Source organism: Brachyistius frenatus, unplaced genomic scaffold (assembly GCF_029030835.1).
Source record: "Brachyistius frenatus isolate BFR_SWC_R1_liver_20210118 unplaced genomic scaffold, ASM2903083v1 Contig_2, whole genome shotgun sequence".
NCBI classification, from domain to species: Eukaryota; Metazoa; Chordata; class Actinopteri; family Embiotocidae; genus Brachyistius; species Brachyistius frenatus.
The window spans coordinates 5660615-5683324 of record NW_027210601.1 but is presented as its reverse complement, the minus strand read 5'-3'; the positions used below and the strand labels follow the sequence as shown (position 1 = coordinate 5683324).

The 22710-nt window shown below is 44.0% G+C and overlaps 2 protein-coding genes across 37 annotated transcripts in view; both read left to right on the top strand.

Moving 5' to 3' along the window:
• clasp2 (cytoplasmic linker associated protein 2) overlaps nt 1-7317 on the top strand; it is a 57027-nt gene extending 49710 nt beyond the window's left edge. For all 35 annotated transcript variants that reach the window (XM_069695783.1, XM_069695746.1, XM_069695912.1 and 32 more), the window contains 9 exons: nt 496-639; nt 792-898; nt 1134-1275; nt 3035-3230; nt 3346-3539; nt 3634-3762; nt 4003-4209; nt 4467-4583; nt 5698-7317. In XM_069695783.1, the coding sequence (XP_069551884.1) occupies nt 496-639; nt 792-898; nt 1134-1275; nt 3035-3230; nt 3346-3539; nt 3634-3762; nt 4003-4209; nt 4467-4583; nt 5698-5775 (1314 nt within the window). In that variant the 3' untranslated portion in view covers nt 5776-7317. The remainder of the gene's footprint in view (nt 1-495; nt 640-791; nt 899-1133; nt 1276-3034; nt 3231-3345; nt 3540-3633; nt 3763-4002; nt 4210-4466; nt 4584-5697) is intronic.
• A 2588-nt stretch (nt 7318-9905) lies between these two features.
• ubp1 (upstream binding protein 1) lies at nt 9906-21066 on the top strand. Of its 2 annotated transcripts, XM_069696021.1 has the most exons (16): nt 9906-10602; nt 13003-13154; nt 14264-14340; nt 14440-14545; nt 14630-14736; nt 14872-15024; nt 15151-15261; nt 16116-16223; nt 16507-16613; nt 16707-16761; nt 17512-17605; nt 17713-17803; nt 18047-18165; nt 18248-18390; nt 18742-18793; nt 18892-21066. In XM_069696021.1, the coding sequence occupies exons 1-16, from the start codon at nt 10487-10489 to the stop codon at nt 18927-18929; spliced, it is 1629 nt and encodes a 542-aa protein (XP_069552122.1). In that variant the 5' UTR covers nt 9906-10486; the 3' UTR covers nt 18930-21066. The 2 variants fall into 2 exon arrangements, with proteins under 2 accessions (XP_069552122.1, XP_069552131.1); XM_069696030.1 differs by lacking the exon at nt 16116-16223.
• The last annotated feature ends 1644 nt before the right edge of the window (nt 21067-22710 follow it).

Genomic DNA, 22710 nt, shown 5'->3' with positions numbered 1-22710 from the left:
ATCAGGTCTTTCGGTGAATGTGTGGTGAATCCTGGGGCTGCAATGTAAATTGAATAAATAAGAGATATGAGAACATTAGTTCATTTCATACATCAGCGTCACTTGTATTTTCTGAAGATGCTGCTCCTCAAGGTTTTCTTCTTTTGGTTTGTGCGTGGATTTTTTTTTTTGCCTTTAACTTTATTCAAAAATGTCAAGTATGACGTATTCTGGCTCAACAAATGTTGTATTCTGTTTTTCTGACCAAATTTCGACTGGCAATTTTGCTGTAGGATGTGTTTGGTCCCCAAAGCTCCAAATCGTCCATCAGTGATCACAATATCTTCAACTGTAATCTTTTGTCTAAGACTGCACAAAATCACAGTGTGAAGGAGTTAAATGCCACCCTAAAACAATGATTGCCACAGTTACTTACTATATAACTAGCAATAGTTGCCACACTTTTTAGATGTCTTTCTAAATGAGAGGGATTTTTTTGTATTCTGTGTGTGACAGGCGGCCCAGTCGGTGCTAATCTCCCTGTTCCAGCTCAACACTCCAGAGTTCACCATGCTGCTGGCAGCTCTGCCCAAAACCTTTCAGGACGGAGCCACCAAGCTGCTTCAAAACCACCTGAAGAACACTGGCAACGTTGCACAGGTACAACATGCTCCCACTCAAGGTGTCAGTCCACACAAGAAGTAGATAGGGCTTCAGACATACATCGTGCACGATGGCTGGCAATCATTATCCTGTCACATTCATGTGACACTTCTTTGTGTCAACTTTGATTTATTTTGTCATGTTGTCAGGCACCGATGGGCAGCCCTATGACGCGCCACACCCCCCGATCTCCTGCCAGCTGGTCCAGTCCAGTCACTTCCCCCACTAACACCTCCCAGAACACCCCCTCACCAAGGTAATAACAAGTAGTCATCGACTGTACAATCACTCCTGTATCCTACACAGTATTTTATGCTGCATTTGTATCCCATTATAAAGTAAAAAAAAAAAAAGATATACAGGAAGACTCCAAGTGTCACAACTGTTTGTCAAATACACGCCTTGCAAATGACAGCATATTACATGTATCACATGTGGGTTTCCTGTATGAATGAAGTCTCACAATATCTTTTGCTCCCGTGTCTGTGCAGTGCATTTGACTATGACACAGAAAACATGAACTCGGAGGACATCTACAGCTCTCTGAAAGGCGTCACTGAGGCGATTCAGAACTTCAGTGTTCGCAGCCAAGAGGACATGAATGAACCTGTCCAACGACGAGAGGGGGAGGAGGTGAGTGGAGGAGGCAGAGGGATTATATACTGTATGTGTTGATGCATATTTACAGTCTGTAAGTATATAAACCGATAGAGCTTTACAGCTTCTACTGTAAAACTTGGGAAGCTGCTTATGTCATTATCAGCCCCATGTTTGGTTTGAAGTAAAAAATTTACATTCTGTTTATATTTACTTACTTATTTACAGATGATAGTTTGAAGTCCAGTTATGAGTAGGCTTAAAAATTACCTGGCGCCAATTCTGTCACCGAACATAATAAAACTAGTTTATTTATTTCTCTTGCTGTGAAGGAACCAAACATTTTCTTAAAGTTTCTTAAAGTTCTTAAAACTCTTTTATTCAATACCTTACTCTCAGGAAAATAAGCTCAAGGAACGGAAATGTGAATTTATAAAAAAAAAAAAAAATAGACCTTTAAATCAGGTAATATCTGGTCAAAAACTGTTTAAGTGAGGAATGACAAAGTAATCAGTGATAACTTTTGATGTATGACAGGTTTTAACACTCACTGCAGCAAACACATTTCAGTCCCTTGTCAAAAAGTGAATGTAATTCTATTAGCATGTTTTTCCGGACTTGCAAAGGCATAAACAGACACACTGTGTATGCAATGTGGGAACTGAGACACATACATTCGGTGTTAATGGTACCGATAACTGTGGACAAGGTTCTCTACACCCACTGATATAATTATGTTTACTGTTTGTTCCTCAACAAAAAAAACAGTCTCTTCAATGAGCAATTTGCTTTTCTTGATAGTATGCTTGTTCAGTACACATTTATGACTCTAGATGTCATGCCAGGTCCTATTGCAGTCCCCCGCCTCCCCCCCAAACAACAGCCTCATTTAAGGACATAGGGTATTCAAGTAAAGAGATGTGACCTCCTGACATTTCCCCCATGAGATGCAGCTGAAATCCAACCAGCCCAAATTTCATCAGCCTGCCAGTCACAGCACACCTGACTCATCAAACCACCACTCAGATTGTAGCATCTTGTGATTTGAGTGTAAATATACACACACACACACACACACACAAACAAGAGCACCGTAAACCTTGTCACCCTGCTCCGCTCCTCACCTGGTGGTCAATGTTTGTCACCCTTCTCAAGTCAGAATTGTTGTTTTTTTATCACATCTGGAGATGCTGTCAACTAAGAAAATGTTCGGCAAAATGTCCTGATAGACGCATAAAGTGTTTGCTTTCGACACATTGTTTACCAGGTAAAAACATAATACAGCCCTGCAGTTAGGACTGATTTTGTTCAGTCTGGTGTGAAAACTCACTTTAATTCTGGTTTCAGTCCGGACAAATGGACCGAGTTCTCTGATCTCAGTTCCTCGCTCTGTATGCAAATGAACATGTACACAAAGTAAATAAACAAATTAATAAAGCAACAGGCAGTTAACAAAATGTATCATTTTAATTCACTATCTCTAAGAAACTTATAATTTTCCATTTGTAAATATCTGAGCACTTAAGTTTGTAATTCACATCCTGAACCGACAGGTGCGACTCCATCGCATCAGTTCAGATTATTTCATTGTTCCAGCGGATTTGAGAGGGTCGAGCTCTGTGCTGCGGTGGATAAATGAACTGTGCAAGGGGGCGGGGCTCTTCCACAGTGATGAGTCTATGTGTCAGAAGTTACAAACCAGGAAAACTAAAGGAAAACAAATTAAAACAAATTGGGCTTTGGTGAAACAACGGTCCTCTGACATCTGGATTTTGATTCGATCTCTGTTTCACAGGGGAGCAGCGGGATAGATGGCCGAGGGTCAGATTCTGTGGACGGCGGCCGCATGGCTCTGGACAACAAGACTTCTCTCCTCAACACCCCCCTGCTGTCCTCCAGCCCCCGAGGATCCCGTGAGCACTTCTCCGACTCTCCCTTCAAACACAGCCGCAAAGACACCAGCCTGGACGACTCCGAGCAACTCACCGACGGTACGCAAACACATTCTGACAAAATCACACACTGCACGACACACGGAGCAAATCCTGTGATAATTGTAACATGATTTTTTTTTTTTTTTTTTTTTGGTCAATTGTCGGTAAACAGAGAGCAGCCTGGACCAATCAGAGCTGGTGGCCGAGCTGCTCAAGGAGTTGTCCAATCACAATGAGCGCATCGAGGAGAGGAAGGCGGCGCTGTGTGAGCTGTTGAAACTGATCCGTGAAAACACCCTGCAGGTGTGGGACGAACACTTTAAGACCATCCTGCTGCTCCTGCTCGAGACGATGGGTGACAGAGAGGTACGCACACGGGCTTTGAGCCCCTCACAGCCAAATGAGAAAAAGCAACGCTAGATGTATTTCTTTTGATCTGAAACCTTTTTTACACTCCCAGCACGTGATCCGAACGCTGGCTCTGCGGGTGCTGAGGGAGATTCTCTGCAAGCAGCCCTGGAGGTTCAAGAACTACGCAGAACTCACTATCATGAAGGCTCTGGAGGCTCACAAAGATCCTCACAAGGAGGTACGATTATCCACACACACAAATCAGCTCACTCACAAGCTGATTTTATCAGAGGGCATGAAGAGACGATGCAAAAGATTTGTTTATTTTATTACATCGTCAAAGCTTTAAAGTAAACAAAAATGTGTATTTGTTGGATCCGTGACGGTCATCAATTTCAGCTTCATACAATTCAATAAAATGTGATGTCAGTTCATCCATAAATTTCTCCAATACAATGATTTTGTTGTGTTTCTGTAGGTGGTGCGAGCAGCAGAGGAGACAGCAGCCATGCTAGCGTTGTCCATCAGTCCAGACCAGTGCATCAAGGTGTTGTGTCCCATCATCCAGTCAGCTGATTACCCCATCAACCTGGCTGCGATCAAGATGCAGACTAAAGTGATGGAGAGGATCCCCCGCGAAGGCCTGATTAGCTTGCTGCCCGAGATCGTGCCAGGACTCATACAGGTAACCCGCTGCTCATGTCTTTAACACGGAACTGTTAATATGGAGGCTGAAAATTACCATCTTGGAATATTGTAATCACGTGAGACTTTTATCTGTCGCTCTTAGTTATCAGAAGTATTTTTATTTATGTTATAAAATGTGTGAAACTCCATCCCTCCCACACCACCTACAAATTCGTACATGAACACCTTTCCATGACTCCTGGTGGTGAACAAAGGTCTTTGCAGCTGTGTAATCTATTTTATCTGGTTAAACAGGGTTACGACAACTCTGAAAGCAGCGTGAGGAAAGCCTGTGTGTTCTGCCTGGTGGCCATCCATGCCGTGATAGGAGAGGACCTCAAACCGCACCTCAACCAACTCTCCAGCAGCAAGGTGACTCGACTTTAAACTTCGATTCATATTCAGCCAGATTGCTTAAAATATGTTGTATGTCATCCTGGTGACCATACACAAGATTTATGACTCCACACTCCAAGTTGTGGCGTCTTTTAAGTTTCTTCTGAACATCATTAAAAAATGTAAACAAACACTTTCCACATATTCCAGCAGGAGACCAGTTCAAGACTTATTTTTCCTACTGTTGTTATCTTCCATCTATTCATAGCAATGTTTGTTTCTCTGTTGAAACTAATATTTAAATTAACGCTTTCTTTCTGAATTCCATGTACGTTACTGCAGTGTGTGCAACTCATATTTAGCCAAAATAGATTGAAAATAGTGAAACAAAGCATTAAATGTAAGATTTACCTAAATTGAAATGCAGTGTTTCCCCATTCATTTCGGCCCTCCGCCACCCTCCTGGAAGATTATCTAAAGTCATGGTATATGTTTGGACCACATACCAAGACTTGTAATTTGACATTTTACAGAATGTCATGGCATTTCAGCTGAATAATAGTGTAACTTTGATCCCTCAGTCACTCGGGGACTTCATGGGACTGGCTGTGCTGTTTTGGTTCAGCCAAAAAAAAAAAAAAAAAAACACACACACACACATACACACACACACAGCGAAGCAGAGGAGAGACAACTGAAGTGAGGATGACGCTACTAGAATTGACAATAACTATATTTGTTACATTACTAAAATTCAAATAAAAGCAAACAAGGTTAATTTATGAATGGACAAGCGTCGACCACAAACGTCCAACTTCTCGCGCTAGCAGAATGAAGAGGTAGAGGAGGAGTAAAGCGAGGGGAGTTTATCCACTGGTTAACCGTTTTCGTTCTCTCGGACGGACAGAAGAAATAGTAGAAAACGTTAAAATATAGTTCAACAAATATCTTTGGGCGGCTGCTAATACAGTGGCCCACCCAAGTAGTCCATGTGCGGGAAACAGTGTACCATATAATGACAAACATTTTAAGATGCATTAACTATAAATGACATGTTTTTAGTAAACCGGTTACTCCTGCGGATTCACATCTCCTCGCCTGCACAGACATGTCCATTTAAATGTCCATCCTCCTCTGTTTTTCTCTGCAGTTGAAGCTGCTGAATCTGTACATTAAGCGCGCCCAGTCGGGCTCCAGCGGCAGTGAACCCCCATCTGAAGGCCTATAGGAGAGACGGCGCCGTCCCACAGGGCAACCGACGAACTGCAACAATCCCCACCGAGCATAAAGCATCCGTTCATGAGATCACAGCCACACAGAACGAGAACAAAACACAGATCAGAACACCGTCTCACGGCAACAAACTGCTTACGTCCACAGATACAGCAGACACAGCATCTACACACACACACACACACACACACACACACACACACACACACACACACACACACATACATACGTAGGTACACGACCTCCTCGTACATTTCCCGCCTCGCTGCAAGATGGGAGTTGTGGTGCAGAGGAGAGGAGTGTTGTAGTTCTCCTCATCGAGGATCCACCCTGATGTCAGACTGAACTGAACCCTTAAATTTGGATGAAACAGACACAGACATGCAGTCACATACTCCACCCAGGTTTGTCACCGATCACTCAAGGATGAAGATATGAAATGTCCGTCCTGTCCATTCTGCTTTAAATCCAGAACGCAACAGTATCCCCTCTGAACAACATCTTTATGTCAACAGGAAGTGGTGCAACTGCATGCTTCTCATTTTTCGGGGGCGGGGGGGAGGGCGGGGCGGGGCGGGGGGGGGGTTAATATTCATCAAACAGCAACGCGACAAACAAACGGTGCTGTCTTTGTTTCCTTCTTGAACAGTGAGTAACTGGAGCCGGGGAGACGGGAATGTAAATTTACATTGTGTCATTGAGTTTGGATTTATTTTACGCAACGAGGTTTTACTGCCGCGGTTTTTAATACCTGGAGTTTTCTCTTTCTCACTCACACATCAACACACGTTCTCTCTTTCAAAAAGGTGCTGAAGAGCCTGGAAGGTACGACCGACGAACTCTGCGCAGCACTCAGTCACAGCGGGTCACGCCTGCCCTTATTAATAAATACAGTACATAGACAGATTCCAAAGTATAGGAGGCGTTGTGTGCTTGGCTATGCATGAGACTAAATTAAAAGAATAACTTTTTATTGGGGTCGTATTTACAGTCAGAAAAGTGTGACTGAGGTTTTAAATTAATGTGAACCGTGTCCGCTCCTTTCAGTTAAATCCATGATGTCCTCCATTTGTCCCAGCTTATCGTGGATCACTTCTGGGCAACACTGGGAGGAAGACGGGTGTGGGCTGCTTACTACATGAAGTATGACAGGACATGGCTTATTATCACATAGTCGATATGTATCTATATATGATATTAAAATGGAATATCCAATAACAGTGTCACTTAGGAAAGTCCCCCCGGGGGGTGCACGCGCGCACCTGTGCCCATCCTTGTTTTTATTTTTTGTTTCTCTCTCCCTCTGTTGCGCGTGCAGTAGTGTGTCTCTCTCTCTCTCTCTCTCTCTCAATTACTTTTTCTCTGCTGAGAAATTTGTAGAAATGTATTATTTACAGCTCTGAAAACAATTGTCATGTCTCACTTTTCTCTTTCCTTCCTGTTCTTGTAACATTCTAGTTTTCTCTGTTGTGTTTCCGCCGTGCATTTACAAAGCTGTGCTTACAATAAAGTTAAGAACTTGTACAGATCATGTTAACACCTGCCTCTTTGCATTTTTGCAGAACAAAATATTCATGAACGAAGGGACATAAGAAATGAGTGGGTATTTCTTTAGTTCAGTAAAGACTGATTATTTTGATTGTAAACTGTTTGTCTTTGTCTAACTGACCGTGGATCAGTGGTAAACCATTTCCAGTATTTGTTTAAAAACAATCTGCCGTTTAGATGCACTTTAAACCAGGAGATCCACTGAAATCTAAAACGTATACGGTTTGAGTTTTTCCATTAAAAACTGCAACGGTGCCTCTGTCCTTTATTGGAGTAACCCCACTTTTAATCAACAGCTGCGCCTCTTTGCACACAGTAAGTGTGACATTTTATTTTCCAACTGCAGTTCAGGTGGATAATCCAAAAATGATTCTTATGGGACTTCAGATTATAGAAGGGGATAAAACTGAACCTTTTTTTTTTTTTCCCCTATATTCACTCAAAAAGACAAATATTTGTACCTGTGATGAGTGGTCATACAAATTAAAAAACACTGGAGACCACTAATGATTAATTTCATAATTCGCTGCATTGATGATTCTTTTCCGTTACTTGTGTGGTCTTAAATGTGAGGAATTGGTGAAAACTGTTCGTCACCATTTTCCAAAGCAGTTCACACAATTTGTCTGATGAGCAGCACCAAAACCAGAGTTTATTCTACTGTCTGATAAGAAAAACGGCAGATCCTCCCAATGCTCCCCTGCAAAAAGCTGTGACGAGTGGACAACGTGCACTTGTTCATAAAGTGGGCTAAACCAGACAGGGTACAAAAGAAAACATTTATGTCTTATGTAACAAAGCTATTTGAGAGACCAGTGCTGAATTTCATGTATGCATGTGGTCTGTTGGTTGTAAATTTAGGAGCTGCTAACGAGGGTCCCAGATACGGACCCAGTCTGACCTGTAAACTGGCCCCTTGGCCTCCCTGCAGTCATCTGCAGAAGCTGCCAAGTCTGCCATTAATACCGTGTCTGTCCTCAACACAATTCCTGATGCAGGCAAACATATCAATTACAGAACAGAGGTGGACTGTGATGAAGTAAGAGTACAGTTTGAGATACTTATGTTGTAGTATTACCATTTTATGTTATTTTATACTTACAACAGTAAAATTTTGTAGAAAATGCTGCTTTTCCAACTAGAATTGTCAGATAACTTGCATTCAAATCTTATACGCTTTAATAGTAGAGCTACCCAAATATGTATGAATTAAAATTAACTCCACTCACAGCTGCAACAGAAAAACACTTCTTGCATTTTAAAGCACTGCTATAATCAAATATAATTTGGCAAGGAAGCCTACCTGCAGTGATTTAAATACTTGGATACTGTCAATAATTTAAGTATTTTTAAAGCAGGATTCTTTATTATAAGGGAGTATTCAGCTCTTTAGTTTAAAAGTTGCCCAATGTAATCTCTAAATATAAATTAACAGAGAGGAGTCTAATGTTTGCATGTATATGATTTTTGTTATTGATTGTCTGTCGATTATGTTTGATCCTGACTGTGTTTTGCACAGTTGTGTGTTGACGTCCTTTTTTTTTTTTTTTTCCTGAGAAGTCAGACAGAGGGGACTTGAATTGAGTAAAAATAGCGTGTGAACCCTGCTCGTAAAAACCTCTGCCACCCACAGACTTGACTGTGCGCCATGTCCAGGGTCCGACGGTGGATAATTATTGACCAGACAGTAGTAGAGGAGGAGGAGGAGGAGGGGGGGGGGTGTAGTCCTCACACGGGTTTTTAGCGAACTGGACTCCTCTTCTGTTCAACACGGGTATGAATCAAACATGAGCTCCCGTTTGGACCTGCTCGGTACCGGGCTGAGTCGTGTGCGTTTGCAGCTGGAGTGAGGTGCACAATGTTGTTCTGGCAGCCCTACACTGAAAACTTGGTTACACACGGTATGAACCTCATGACCCTGAACATGACGTTTTAGTTTATGGCTCCAAAGTGTAAACAGCGCGTGTTTGAGGTTCTCTGCAGGACGATGTTAATGAATAACCGCTTTCGGTTTTTGTTTTGTTTTTTGTTGTTGCTTCCTTTAACTCGCTGGGTGTGAGAGATGAACTGTAAATTGCGCGGTGTCGCCGAGTCGGATGCTTTACGTCCACGGCGTTCATCTTTTGTTGACTTTGTGAGATGTATCATAGTTTCTGGGAGGCAGCGCGCAGCTACAGTTGGGACACAATGACGGAAGCTCGGAGGCTTCTGATTGGCTGATCCCTCTGCGCCGGGCGCGGGAGGCGGCCCTCTGATTGGCTGATCGCCGTCTCCCCCCGGCATCAATCCCCGACGCTCGGCGGTGGCGGCGCTGCGGGCTTCACGGACCGAGGGAGCCATGTTGATGCCCGGTTTAGTGTCAAACGCTTCGCAGTGGATGGTTGAAGGACTGCGTTTGGACGACTGGGAAGCCTCGGCGGTGATTCCGGCTCCGCGATGAGAAGAGGAGCTCCGTTTGGGATGGCGCTGGAGGAGAGGCGCTCTTAGGTCACCGGACGTAGCGAAGTTGGAAGTTGGTGCTAGTTAGCTTCGGAGCTAGGTAGCAACAGCTGTGCGGACGGCTGCGTGGGATGCGGCGTGTGGACTAAAAAAAAAAAACAACAAAAAAAAACAAACAACCATTTAATTCCACCTGCTTGTTGCATTTTGCTGCGCAAACGTTAGCGGAGACCCGTTTGAAGAACTCGCCGACCGGAGCGAACAACGACGGGGGCTGCTGGATCCACGCTGGCTCGCTTAAAGCTGCTTTTTCGTGGAGCTAGCCGTTAGCTCACGTTAGCATGCTGACAATCAGCTCGCATCTTCGGTCACGACTGACTTAATTGCTAGCTGAGCAGGTTGTAGCTCAACGTTACTTTTTTTTTTAAGGAAGTGTGCCACTCGTGGAGGAAGGACCGAGGTTGTACGAATATATATATATTTAAAAAAAAAAGGGCCGAGTGGAGATATGGCGATACATCCAGCCTGCGTCGGAAGCTACCAATTCGCCTGCCCAGTTCGCCAGGGAGCGGCTAACGGGCTAGCAGCATAACTTTCCTCTCACGGTGTCACTGAGAAGAAGCTGCGGAGCCCACACTTCCTCTCACAGCTCGACCTCTTGTACCTGAAGCAAGCTGGCGGCCCTCCGAGTCGAAGCCGAGGACAAGGAGCTGGGGCCGATGGCCTGGGTGCTGAAGATGGACGACGCCAGCATCGAGTCGGGGCTGGTGCACGACTTCGATGCCAGCCTGTCCGGCATCGGGCAGGAGCTGGGGGCTGGAGCCTACAGCATGAGGTTAGACACGGGAGGCAGCACGTCGGGCGGGAGGGGGAGGGGGGGGTCGTCAGGGAGAACAACATGCAGTCTTGTCTCGGAGGGTGGTTTGTTTTTTGTTTTTTTTTTTAGCACCGCAGCCCCTGCGCCTGTCTCGGATGTTGTTGTTTGCCTTTGTGGATGGTGTGATGGTCGGGAGTAGGACGGTCTCTGCAGGGTGCCGCGAAGATGAACTTCCATAAACCCGCACAAAAGCAAAAAAGGGGGGGAAATACGTGTTACACTGTGAGAGAGAGAGGGGGGGGGGGGGCGGCAAAGACGTTATATCAACTCGTCCTGTTGCCAAAAAGATACCCAAACTTTGTGTTACAAAGTCTGCAAGAAAGGCCCTGGTTTGGTTGTAAGAACAGGGCCGTGGCTTTGTTTTGGAACATCAGTGTTGTGCAGAAACAAAAAGTTGTTCGCTGCCTCTGATCTGATCAGTCTGATGGGTCTTTTTGATTAGGAAATAGTATAATTTCTGGCTCAGAGGAAGCTTCTGCGTGTGGGATATTCCCGAACATGATTTCAGAAATGAAAGTAGGTAGTCAACATTATCCTGCTGCTGAGATCTATAACTGATGATCCACAGTCTGAATGTTTATTTATTCTTATAAAGTCTTCTTAACACTGCAGCTACAAGTCCTGGGTGTGTAACTGCATTGGGTTTTGACACCTTCAAAAGAATCAAACATCAACAGTGCAGTCATGGATTTTAATCTTAATGGTGCCAGTTCGAAATGAATGACACCCGGGAATCACGCCAGTTTGGGGTCACTAGTGATTCCAACATTTATTCTGAAATGTGACATCCTGTGAACGGCTGGTTAGTTAGCACTATTTGTTTGCACCCAGTCTGTGAAGGTCACGTACGTTTCCTATGACTGTATTTCTTGATTTATTAAAGAAGAGTCAGCTGGCACAGAAGTGATATTGTTGTAAACCACGTGTTCATTTTAGTAATTATTTACGTGTGCACAGTGTTATGTAATAGGTTAGTGATATTTGAATGGCAAAGGCTGGAAGCTCCGAGGGTATGCACGTCTTCTCAGCAGCCTCCTCGTCCATCTGCTTTCCGTGCGCGTTTATCTGAGCATGACGTAGGTGTGTGCCAGTCACTCACGAGTGTGAGCAAGTTCACAAATTATAAAGTAATGGTATGCATGTAAGTGAATTAGTGAGAAGCGGCTTGAGATGTAGGGCTGTCTGGTCGTGGGGCGTGTTTGGAGTCAGCAGCTGGCGGGAACAGAATGTCTCAGTGTGTTTCAGTGGAAAGAGCTCCTCAGATTTCAGGAAGGAGAGGGGTTGTTTTTTGTTTTTGAGGGGGGAGGTCAAGCAGGGCTGTGGTACCCAGGTTGTGCCAACACTTTGACAGTGTGGGGCGGGGGGGGGGGGGCATCCAGTCTGTAGAGACTAGCAACTGATGTGGGGTTGAATAAGTCCTGCAGGCAGCTGTTTGAAAGATTTTGTTTGTTTGTTTGGAGATGCTGCAGGAAGTCACAAAATTGTCAAGTGTCTCTTAAAAAAAAAAAAAAAAAAAGTTTGGTCAATGTTTAGACTCTTGCTCAAAATGTTTTCCAGGAAATGAGATGCCACAGTCTGCATTTCTTTTGCATGGATAAGACTCCTTTTTTTGCACACACACACACACACACACACACACACACACACACACACACACACACACACACACACACACACACGCTCCTGTTCGCAGTGCACCCGCTGACACTCCCGCAGCATTTGTCAGGGTGAGCTGAGGATAGGTTAGTTGTCTGGAGTGGCTGCCAAGTGTGAGAGATAGTATATGTCAGCAGCCCAGGCTATCTCTGGGTGATTCTGTTCATTTATCCTGCTGCTGCGGACTCATGCATACATAATAAGAGAGCCATTTGATCGATGGAAAGCCTTCGTCACTTCTTCTAAAATAAGCCGGTCCATTTAATAATTCCACACGAGGACAAGGTGAAGTATTGTCCTCCCAAAAGTGTCGTATCAACAGTTTAAAATGACACAAATCAATTTGATGTGTTGTCAGACATTGAAGTAAAGAAGAACATCCAGTCTGGATAAATAAAGGCAGGTTTGCTGTTTAGTTTCAGGGAGGTCACAGTGGTTATGATCCCACGTGTGTTCACAGGTGTTTGAGATAAAAGCTCAACGACAGAAATCCGTTGAAAAATATTGAGGCCAGAGGCAAAGAAAAGACACCAGTTAAGCTTTTCAAGGAAAATTTTAAGCTGTGTCACAACTGTTCTTTTATGTGGTTTTCTGTTTTTTTTCTTTGCCACCTAATCTTCATCCCACCTGAGTTGACTGTCTGTCTGTGTGTCTTCTCTCTCTCTCTCTCTCTCTCTCTCTCTCTCTCTCTCTCTCTCTCAGTGATGTGCTGGCTCTGCCGATCTTTAAGCAGGAGGACTCCAGCCTCCCTCCTGAAAACGAGACCAAAAATCCCCCATTCCAGTATGTGCTGTGTGCTGCCACCTCGCCTGCCGTCAAGCTGCACGACGAGACGCTCACATACCTGAACCAAGGTGAGACGCCTGACACAGTACATGTATTTGAGGAAGAGTTTTGGTCAACTGTGGTTTAGTTGTGTTGAATTTTTCTACTAAGACTCTTTAAGTGCTCATAAAGACCTTGACAGCCTGTTTCGATGTGTTCCTGGTGCTGCACACCCACTGTTTAACATCAATAAATAATTAGAACATTAATTTAATGCACATTAGTGTGATTACTGTAAAATGAAACCACTGCTGTTGGAAATGGCTGCCTCCTCTGGCCTCCACACAACACAATAAAGATCTGCACCAGCAGTTTTGACATTGACTTTGCGACATTTACTTTATGGCACAGAATAAGACACTAATTATTCTGTTACAGCGGAGAAACAACATCTTCATAAAACATTACAAAAGACTTTGTCCCAGCTTCCTCAAATTAAACCATCATAAAGGCTGCATTTCCAAAATTGAGTCATTTATAATCATCCAAGAAAGAAGCCAGAAAATATGAACTTTTTATTCAGATGCGATCATTCAAACATAAAATAGATATTTTTCCATCAGAGGACAAACCTTGGTCAAAAAATTTTTTTACTGTTCAAAAGTCTTTTACACTTCATTTTAAAACCTCAACAGCAAACTCTTGTTTATTGCTAAAGTTTAGGTTTTTTTTGTTCTTTGAGGTTTTGATATTTTCCAAACAAAATGGAGCCCCAGAATAGATGTGTAGGACAATTGAGAAGTTTCAAGAACTGTTGAGAATTTTGTCAGAGCTCATTCTCTTTGGCGAAAAGTGGGCTTTCGTCTCCAGTCTCGTCCAAATTACGAAGCAAGAAAAGACTTTGTCAAAGCCAAGTTCATGGCTGACCCGCGTATGAAACGTAAGAGGGATTTTAATTTCAACTGAGAGCCTTTAATTTGAAATGGGTGTAGGAAGTCTTGGCATTCGGCCAGCTAATAGTTTAACTTTATCACTTTCAGTCATAATCGTTTGCGTTTATAAGACCGGTCACTCTGTCGTGGTTTTGTCAGAAAGCCTATACTTTTTAGGGAGGCCATTAAATTATAAGAAATATTTACATTCTGCGCTTGATGATGTTTCTTTCTTTTTAATTGTACTTCTCCTCTCTGTCTGTCAGGCCAGTCTTATGAGGTGCGTATGTTGGACAACAGGAAGCCAGGGGAGTTACCCGAGCTCAACAACAAGATGGTGAAGGTGAGAGGATCCTCAAAAATGGAGGACAAACTTCTACTCCTTATGCCAAGCACACTTTATATCTAATGTGTGTGTGTGTCTGTGTCTGTGTTTGTGTAGAGCATAGTGAGAGTAGTGTTTCATGACCGTCGGCTGCAGTACACGGAGCACCAGCAGCTGGAGGGCTGGAGGTGGAATCGTCCTGGCGACCGTCTCCTTGACATTGGTAAAGATGGCTGGCAAGAAATGTTTACTTTAACTGTCCCATGAGTGTAATTTGGAGCTCAAATGTGTGTGTGTTGTGTGTCAGATATCCCCATGTCAGTGGCCATTGTGGAGCCGAAGACTCACTCCTCCCAGCTGAATGCTGCAGATTTTCTGTGGGACATGAACAAAAGAACTTCTGTTTTTGTGCAGGTAACACGCAAACAGTCACTTGAAACACACACACACTTCAACTTTCTCTGTGCCATCTGTTTGGTGTGCTGCTGAATTTCCACATCAAACACATATTTTGAGATCCTCACCCTCTTGTCTACCTGCTGTCTGCAGGTGCACTGCATCAGCACAGAGTTCACTCCCAGGAAGCACGGTGGCGAGAAGGGCGTCCCCTTCAGGATCCAGATTGACACGTTCGCCCAGGGAGACGGCGGAGAGCACACAGAGCACCTCCACTCCGCCTCCTGCCAAATCAAAGTCTTCAAGGTGCACACTCAGTCTCTCACGGGAGAAATGTTCCCTCTGATGAAATTATACTGTCATTTGTGCATCAGCCCTCACGGCAAATAAATCGATCTTTTCTCGGTCTCTTCTTCTCTGCTTCCTGTTTAGCCAAAGGGGGCGGACCGTAAGCAAAAGACCGACAGGGAGAAGATGGAAAAACGCACACCTCAAGAGAAGGAGAAGTACCAGCCTTCTTACGATACCACTATCCTGTCAGAGGTCAGTGTGCAGCTGCTGTGGACAGTTAGGCTTTATGTGGCCTCGGCACTAAAAAGGCTGCAGGACTAACGAGAATCTAGGTTCACTTTTCATTTGAAGGGCCATTTATGTTCAAATGTAAGTGAAATATGCTTATACAAGTAAAGGACCATAGTGCAGTTTTAGAAAGCCGAAGATTACATCTCTGCCAACTGTTTTCTCGAGCATATGGCTCTAAATTTAAGGACCGCTGAACATGTGAAGAGCAGCAAAAATCACACGATCCATTTTTATTCTTTCTGATGGTCTCCCTCATCCCCCCCCCCGACAACATCTCAACACACCACCACAGAAAAGGTTGCAGAACAATCTGATGGTGATCATACTTGTAGTGGATTACCTGTCTCATTATGTATATTTTAATGAGGCAGAGACACGAACTGAAGCCATTCATTGCTGCTAAGAGGGAAGAATGGTCTGGAAAAATGTCAGTAATGTCAAGAGGGCAGAAGTGGCATCTCTGCTCTTTGTCTTCCAGAATGCTGATATTTTATGTCCTAAAAAAAAAAAATCTGCATTAATTTCAACTATATTTAGCATGGAGGGGGTTTTATTATGTGAGGTGTTTCACATCCACATAAAATCCTGCACAGTTTGTATAACGTGCTAAATAAAAGCTCAAATGTATTAAAAAAAAAAAAAAAACACGGGTCCTTTGATTCATCATTAAGTAGATGTTGGAATATGTTCTGCCTCTGAGGTTTTAATCACAGTCATTGTAAGAAAAATAAACTTCCATCTCTCTGTGCTCCCAGAGTTGCCGTTTGTGTCTGTGTGTCAGTCGCTGGCTTTCTAACCTCTGTGTCTGTATGTAGACGAGGCTTGAGCCTATCATAGAGGATGCGGGTGACCACGAGCTGAAAAAGTCCAGCAAGCGAACACTTCCCGCTGACTGTGGCGACTCCTTGGCCAAGAGAGGCAGTGTAAGCACCCTGCTCCAATCCACTCCTCCTCCTCCTCCCATCACTCCACCCACACCTGGCTGTCGGCTGAACCTTGTAGACTCTTGGTCCTCAGTGAAAGGGATGTTTCAGTGCCATGTTTTTGACATTAGTTGGTGTGGAGATGATGCAAAGCTTAATTCCCAGTCCATACTTGACTTTTTCTACAGCCCTCTAGCTCTTATTTCTGGGTGGGTGGAGGTGCCTGTGTTGTCTTTGTGCGGCTCTAATTATTGAGTATTTAGATGTGTGTGTCCTTCTTCAGTGCTCCCCCTGGCCAGACAACGCCTACGTCAGCACCAACCAGGCAGCTACTCCCACCTTTACGTCCACCCCGCTGTCCACATACACAACCTCCTCAGTGCTGGACAGGTACGTCTGTTTGTTCGCTCGTTCACTTTGGACTTTGTCCAAAGGTGTATGTTGGTCGCCCAACTCTTAACTATTCATCTCTTTGTCCTCTAGTGATTCGTCCTCACCCAATCACCAGGCAGACCCTGGCAGCCATGGCAACTCGGAGGTTAGTCCGGAGTTATTCTCCTCTATGAGCTGGTGGAAAGAGTTCAAAAATCAAACATGTCACTAAAAGAAAAGCACACGTGTAAATAATACAATTAGTGACATCTGAATCCATTTTGCTGCGTTGGTTTCAGGGTCATGACTTAGCTGAATGTAGCCGAGTCATTGTTCATGTTATAGTTACACCTGTGCTTTTCTTTTCTTTTTTACTCCCTTTCGACAACATACAACTTCAAATTTGTACGACCACTTTCCTGAGAAATTATAACTGCTGCTGTGGTTGCATTGAGTGGTGAAACAAGTAACAAGAGGATCCGCACTAAGTTTGTAATCAACATTAGCTGATTATAGACTCTTAAACAATGAAAATCTGTTTGCCTCCTAGTGCCACTTTGTTACAGTAAAATAAGCAACTTTAATCTGCGATAGGGAAGTTTATCTTTATTTTTTTACAGAGTAAACAATCTCAATACGTTTAAATGTTAGTTAATGTTTATATCAGTGGCACATAATCAGTATTCGCAGGATGTGCTACATCAAATATATACAGTATTGTGTGAGGGCTAAGTGGGATTTGAATGAGAAGGGGAAAGTAAACTTTAGATCCAGCTGTGCAGATGTGTTGACATCCTGCGTGTGTGTGTGTGTGTGTGTGTGTGTGTGTGTGTGTGTGTGTGTGTGTGTGTGTGTGTGTGTGTGTGTGTGTGTGTGTGTGTGTGTGTGTGTGTGTGTCCCTCCATCCCTCCAACAGCAGTTGAGCCCCACCGCCTCCATACAGGACACACAGAAGTGGCTGCTGAAAAATCGCTTCAACTCCTACGCTCGGCTCTTCTCTCACTTCTCAGGTACACACAGGCAGGTTGTCGCACTCACAATATAACGCAAATGTAATGTTGTAATAGCTGCGTTACAAGTGACTCTTTTTTTCTTTTTTCTTTTTTTTAATGTGTAGGTTCGGATTTGTTGAAACTAACCCGGGACGACCTGGTCCAGATTTGTGGGCCAGCAGATGGGATCAGACTCTTCAATGCACTCAAATCCAGGTATGTTACACTTGAGCGAGTGGGACAGTATTGTATGTTTGTGTGCACAAGTTACTAAGCAACAACACTTAGGTGTATTTATTTGTTTTGACGTATGTTACGGTAAAGCAAAGCAGCTGATTCAACAGAGATGGACATTATGCCCCCCACAACCCTCTTTTGTGTGGCCTAACATAACCTACACCGCAGCGTGGGGCCGATGCCAGACAGTGTGCTTCACTGTGGAAACTGTTCTGTGTGCAGGTCAGTGCGTCCCAGGTTGACGGTGTACGTCTGTCAGGAGTCCCCTCAGGAGAGCCCCCTACTGGAGAGACACGGCACCAATGAAAACGGAGAACACAGCATCTCCTCTAGTTTACATGGTAAGAGCAGCTGAACATGTTACTGATTTAAGGCACAGTGCGAATATGAACAGGAGTGTAACGCTGGTCTGTTTCTGTGCAGTGTACCATGCTCTGTACCTAGAGGAGCTCACAGCTGCAGAGCTCATCCGCAAGATGGCGTGTGTGTGCTGCCTTCCACTGGGAAGGATCAACCAGGTGTACAGACAGGGTCCCACAGGCATACACATCCTGCTGAGTGACCAGGTACTAGCACTCATACACGCATATACACAAACATTTCATTATAGCCACTGGGACTTTAGTTTACGTAATTTCTAGATTAGAGTAAACGACCAGACTTGCACTGAGACTTACTATATACAGAAGAAGCGTCAGTGTGTCACCACTTTGTGTGCTACCTGTCCGTGAATAACTCTGCTGTCCGTTGAGTTGCTTATTTGCATGTAATTTACAGCCTCCTGCTGTCAAACACACACGGCATTGTTCCTGCTTTAACACTGCCATTGATGTTCGAGGTCTCTAAAACGTCAAGAAATCACTTCCGAGTAGAGCAACGTATTTGATGAGCTCTTTGTTTTTCTGTTTGTTTCACAGATGGTTTACAACTTGCCTGACGAGAGCTGTTTTTTGATCAGCACTGTTGAAGGTCTGCTCACATTGCCTCTGCACTGTCACAACTTACAATTGTTGTCTTTACTTGACGCTGATTTAATGTACTTTTCCACGTGTGTGTGTCCCCTCCAGATGAGTTGGGCGAAGGACTCCATCTAATCATGAAGTAGTGAGGAGGACAGATGGCATCACTAATACTCCACCCTCTGTTTTGGAGCAGAAGCCTCCCTCTGTCCCTCTCTGCCTGCCTCTACTCTTTCCCTCTACTTCCTCCCTGTCTCTCTAAGCGATCGCTCGACGGAAAGCAGACAGACTGCGTTAAAGCCATGTAAATGTTAGAATCTGACATGGGTGTGTCCACTGTTTCATATTGAAAACAATATTAACGGAGGAGATTAGTTTAAAGAAGAGAGACCGGGGAGGATACGGGATTAGGGGAATGTTAACAATGTTTCTATGTATTTTTATTTTATTTTTATTTTATTATTTTATTTTTTTGTCTTTTATATGGTTTCTGTGTGGAAAAGGGAGGGTGGAGGCTCCAGGAGAGAGAGGTGGGTGGTGCTCTGGCTGGCAGGAGAAGGAAAGATAGCAGAGTTTCCTTGTTGCTCGTTGCCCTTCCTACACGACGCACACAACCAGCACTAGGCCAGTATTCGATAACCTGTAACTGCTGAACAGCATGTGATCTCATACTAACCCGCTTAAAGGAGAATCCCACCTTACTCTGCTTGTTAAACATTCTCAATGGGGTTGTCTTAATAAACCATTAAGTAACCATTTATTGATCAGCTGAGCTTGGAAACCCCTGAAATATCCAGGCTGAGTTCGTGGAAGTGGCGTCATTTGTGGATGTTGACGCCAGTTTTTCTTCTTTCTTGGACTTTTGTCAAATGGACTGATTTCATTAACTCTTGTCACACAGAGCCATCCTATGTGATTTAGACTTACAGCCATAAACCTCTGTGCGTCGACATGATGTCACACTCAGCTCAGCTCTCCCGCTTTTACCATTTTTAGTTTTATTGATGGATCAGCTGTTTCTGTTGCTCTCATTGAATTTACTTGTTTCTGGTGCCATATTGGCTTTTTAGCTCAATCTTTTACTCACACAGAGCACACACACTTCATCTTTGACTCCCCTGTTTCACGTACTGACTTTGAAACACTGGTATGGAGATGTGGGATTCTGAGATTTTGGCCATAAACGTTCATGAAAGGATAAAACCTTTTAAGAGTACTGTCTGGTGGAGCAGTAACGCCTATTTAATAACCTACTATAACGTGGACCAAACAGGTTTCAGATTAATAGGCTATTTTTTTTATTATCATTATTTTAGAAAAAGCCTTAGTGACTCTGGACATCTTTGTCATTGGAGGCATTAAAAGAATTGGTCAGAAGTGAATAAAATCTAGCGCCGTTCCTTGTGCGCCGACTTAAATAAACCCTCCATTCCAGGCTCTGGAAGAAAACAACCCATCATGCAGCAGGCTGGTAGAGGTTCATCAGTTTCAAGTGAAACCTCAACTCCTGGGAGTCTGCATTGGTTTAGTTGAACTATTGATTTTGGTACACAGTCTGGCATTTTTGAAGTGCATACAGTTTAGACTTCAACGTGTCAGTGTCCGAATATGCGTGTGTGTGCATGTACATCGTTTTTCGTTATGGCAAAGAAAATTTCATTGTCAGTTGTCATAAACTTTTTTCCTGTTGGTATGATGAAACTGTGTTTAGCTTGCTATGTAGTAAAGAGCATGTTGAAGACGGGAAAAGATGGGACATATAATTTTGTCAGTGAGTGTAACCCCCAAGCCCCCTCTTCTTTTTCCAGATGTTAGAGACCAAGCCTGCACTGAATAAATTCACAAAATTCAAGCTTGATGTGTAGTCAGTAGTCCTACAGCCCCACCCTCTTCTGGTCCGCCTAAAGAGAAGGAGAACAAAAAAAACAAAAAAAGAAAGAATGTTGAGACTAAAAAGCGTCTGTGTTTTTGTCTCACCACGCGCCAGAGCCAGGACTGTAGCTCTTGTGGTGTTTACAAGGACATGAGTACCACAGCACATTAAACTGTCCGTCAGAAATTCGTGAGAATAGAGCGGGTGTCCGAGTCAGGCAAACTTCGGTGAGCAGTTTAGGTCTGACCCACCGTCTGTCTGTGTGATTGTGTGTGAGAGTGCGAGCAGGAGAGGTGACCACTGTTAATGTACAGCCTAATGTCAATGATGATGCTTCTCATGTGCACAGTATCATATGCTGGAGATGTACACAACCACATGTGCTGGGAATAAATGATTTCATAACTTTCTCTGGTGTCCCGCTTTCATTATTACACTGAAGACGGACAATAATTGTGCGAGAAACAAATGTGTGACTACAACAATGGGCTCGTCCTGCAAGTCGGTATTCCAACGCCCATTAAACTGGGGACCCAAGATTTTAAAAAAAATAATAATACAATGGATTATGGGGCTCATTTTGTCTGTTTAAAACAAAGAAAGATGTAAACCACAATTCATCATTCCAAAAAAACATCATCCCCAATGCCTTTCGAACTCCACATCCCTGTTCTATAAATGTTAATCTCCAAGTCAACACTGATATCATCCTCTTAGGGCCTGTTTCACAAAAGCAGAATTGCAAAAGCCAAGATTAAAACTGCAAGCCACTTGCAGCGTGCGAGGGTCCGCATATTCTCGCTTGCAGTTTTAATTATTTTCCTCGATCTCGTTCCTTATTCTTCTTTTTAAAAAAAAAAATCCTTTTTTTTGGCATCTTTCACATCTTAAAAAAACTCGTGATAGTTGGTGCACGACGCAAGTTTCATGAGGTTTGGAGCATCCTTTGACCTTAAACAACTTCCTGTGTCACGGCGAAACATCAAACTTAGCCGCATCGCACCGCCCTGGCTATACTACACTGCTCAAAAAAATAAAGGGAACACTTAAACAACACATCCTAGATCTCAATGAATGAAATATTCCAGTTGAAAATCTTTATTCATTACATAGTGGAATGTGTTGAGAACAAAATAACATAAGCATGATCAATGGAAAACAAAATCATTATCCCATGGAGGTCTGGATTCAGAATCATACTCAAAATAAAAGTGGAAAAATCAGATCACAGGCTGATCCAACTTCTGTGGAAATTCCTCAAGACAAGTCAAAATGAGGCTCAGTAGTGTGTGTGGCCTCCACGTGCCTGTATGCACTCCCTACAACGCCTGGGCATTCTCCTGATGAGACGACGGATGTTCTCCTGAGGGATCTCCTCCCAGACCTGGATCAAAGCATTAGTCCACTCCTGGACAGTCTGTGGTGTGATGTGGCATCGGTGGATGGAACGAGACCTGATGTTCCAGATGTGCTGGATTGGATTCAGGTCTGGGGAACAGGCAGGCCGGTCCATAGCATCGATGCCTTCATCATGCAGGAACTGCTGACACACTCCAGCCACATGAGGCCGAGCATTGTCATGCATCAGAAGGAACCCAGAGCCCACTGCACCAGCATATGGTCTTACAATGGGTCTGAGGATCTCATCCCGGTACCTAATGGCAGTCAGGGTACCTCTGGCCAGCACGTGGAGGGCTGTGTGGCCCTCCAAAGAAATGCCTCCCCAGACCATTGCTGACCCACCGTCAAACTGGTCACGCTGGAGGATGTTGCAGGCAGCAGAACGTTCTCCACGGCGTCTCCGGACTCTGTCACGTCTGTCACATGTGCTCAGTGTGAACCTGCTCTCATCCGTGAAGAGCACAGGGCGCCGATGGAGAAGCTGACAATCTTGGTGTTCTCTGGCAAAGTCCAATCGCCCTGCACAGTGTTGGGCTGTAAGCACAGGCCCCACTTGTGGACGTCGGGCCCTCGTACCACCCTCATGGAGTCTGTTTCTGACAGTTTGAGCAGAAACATGCACATTAGTGGCCTGTTGGAGGTCATTTTGTAGG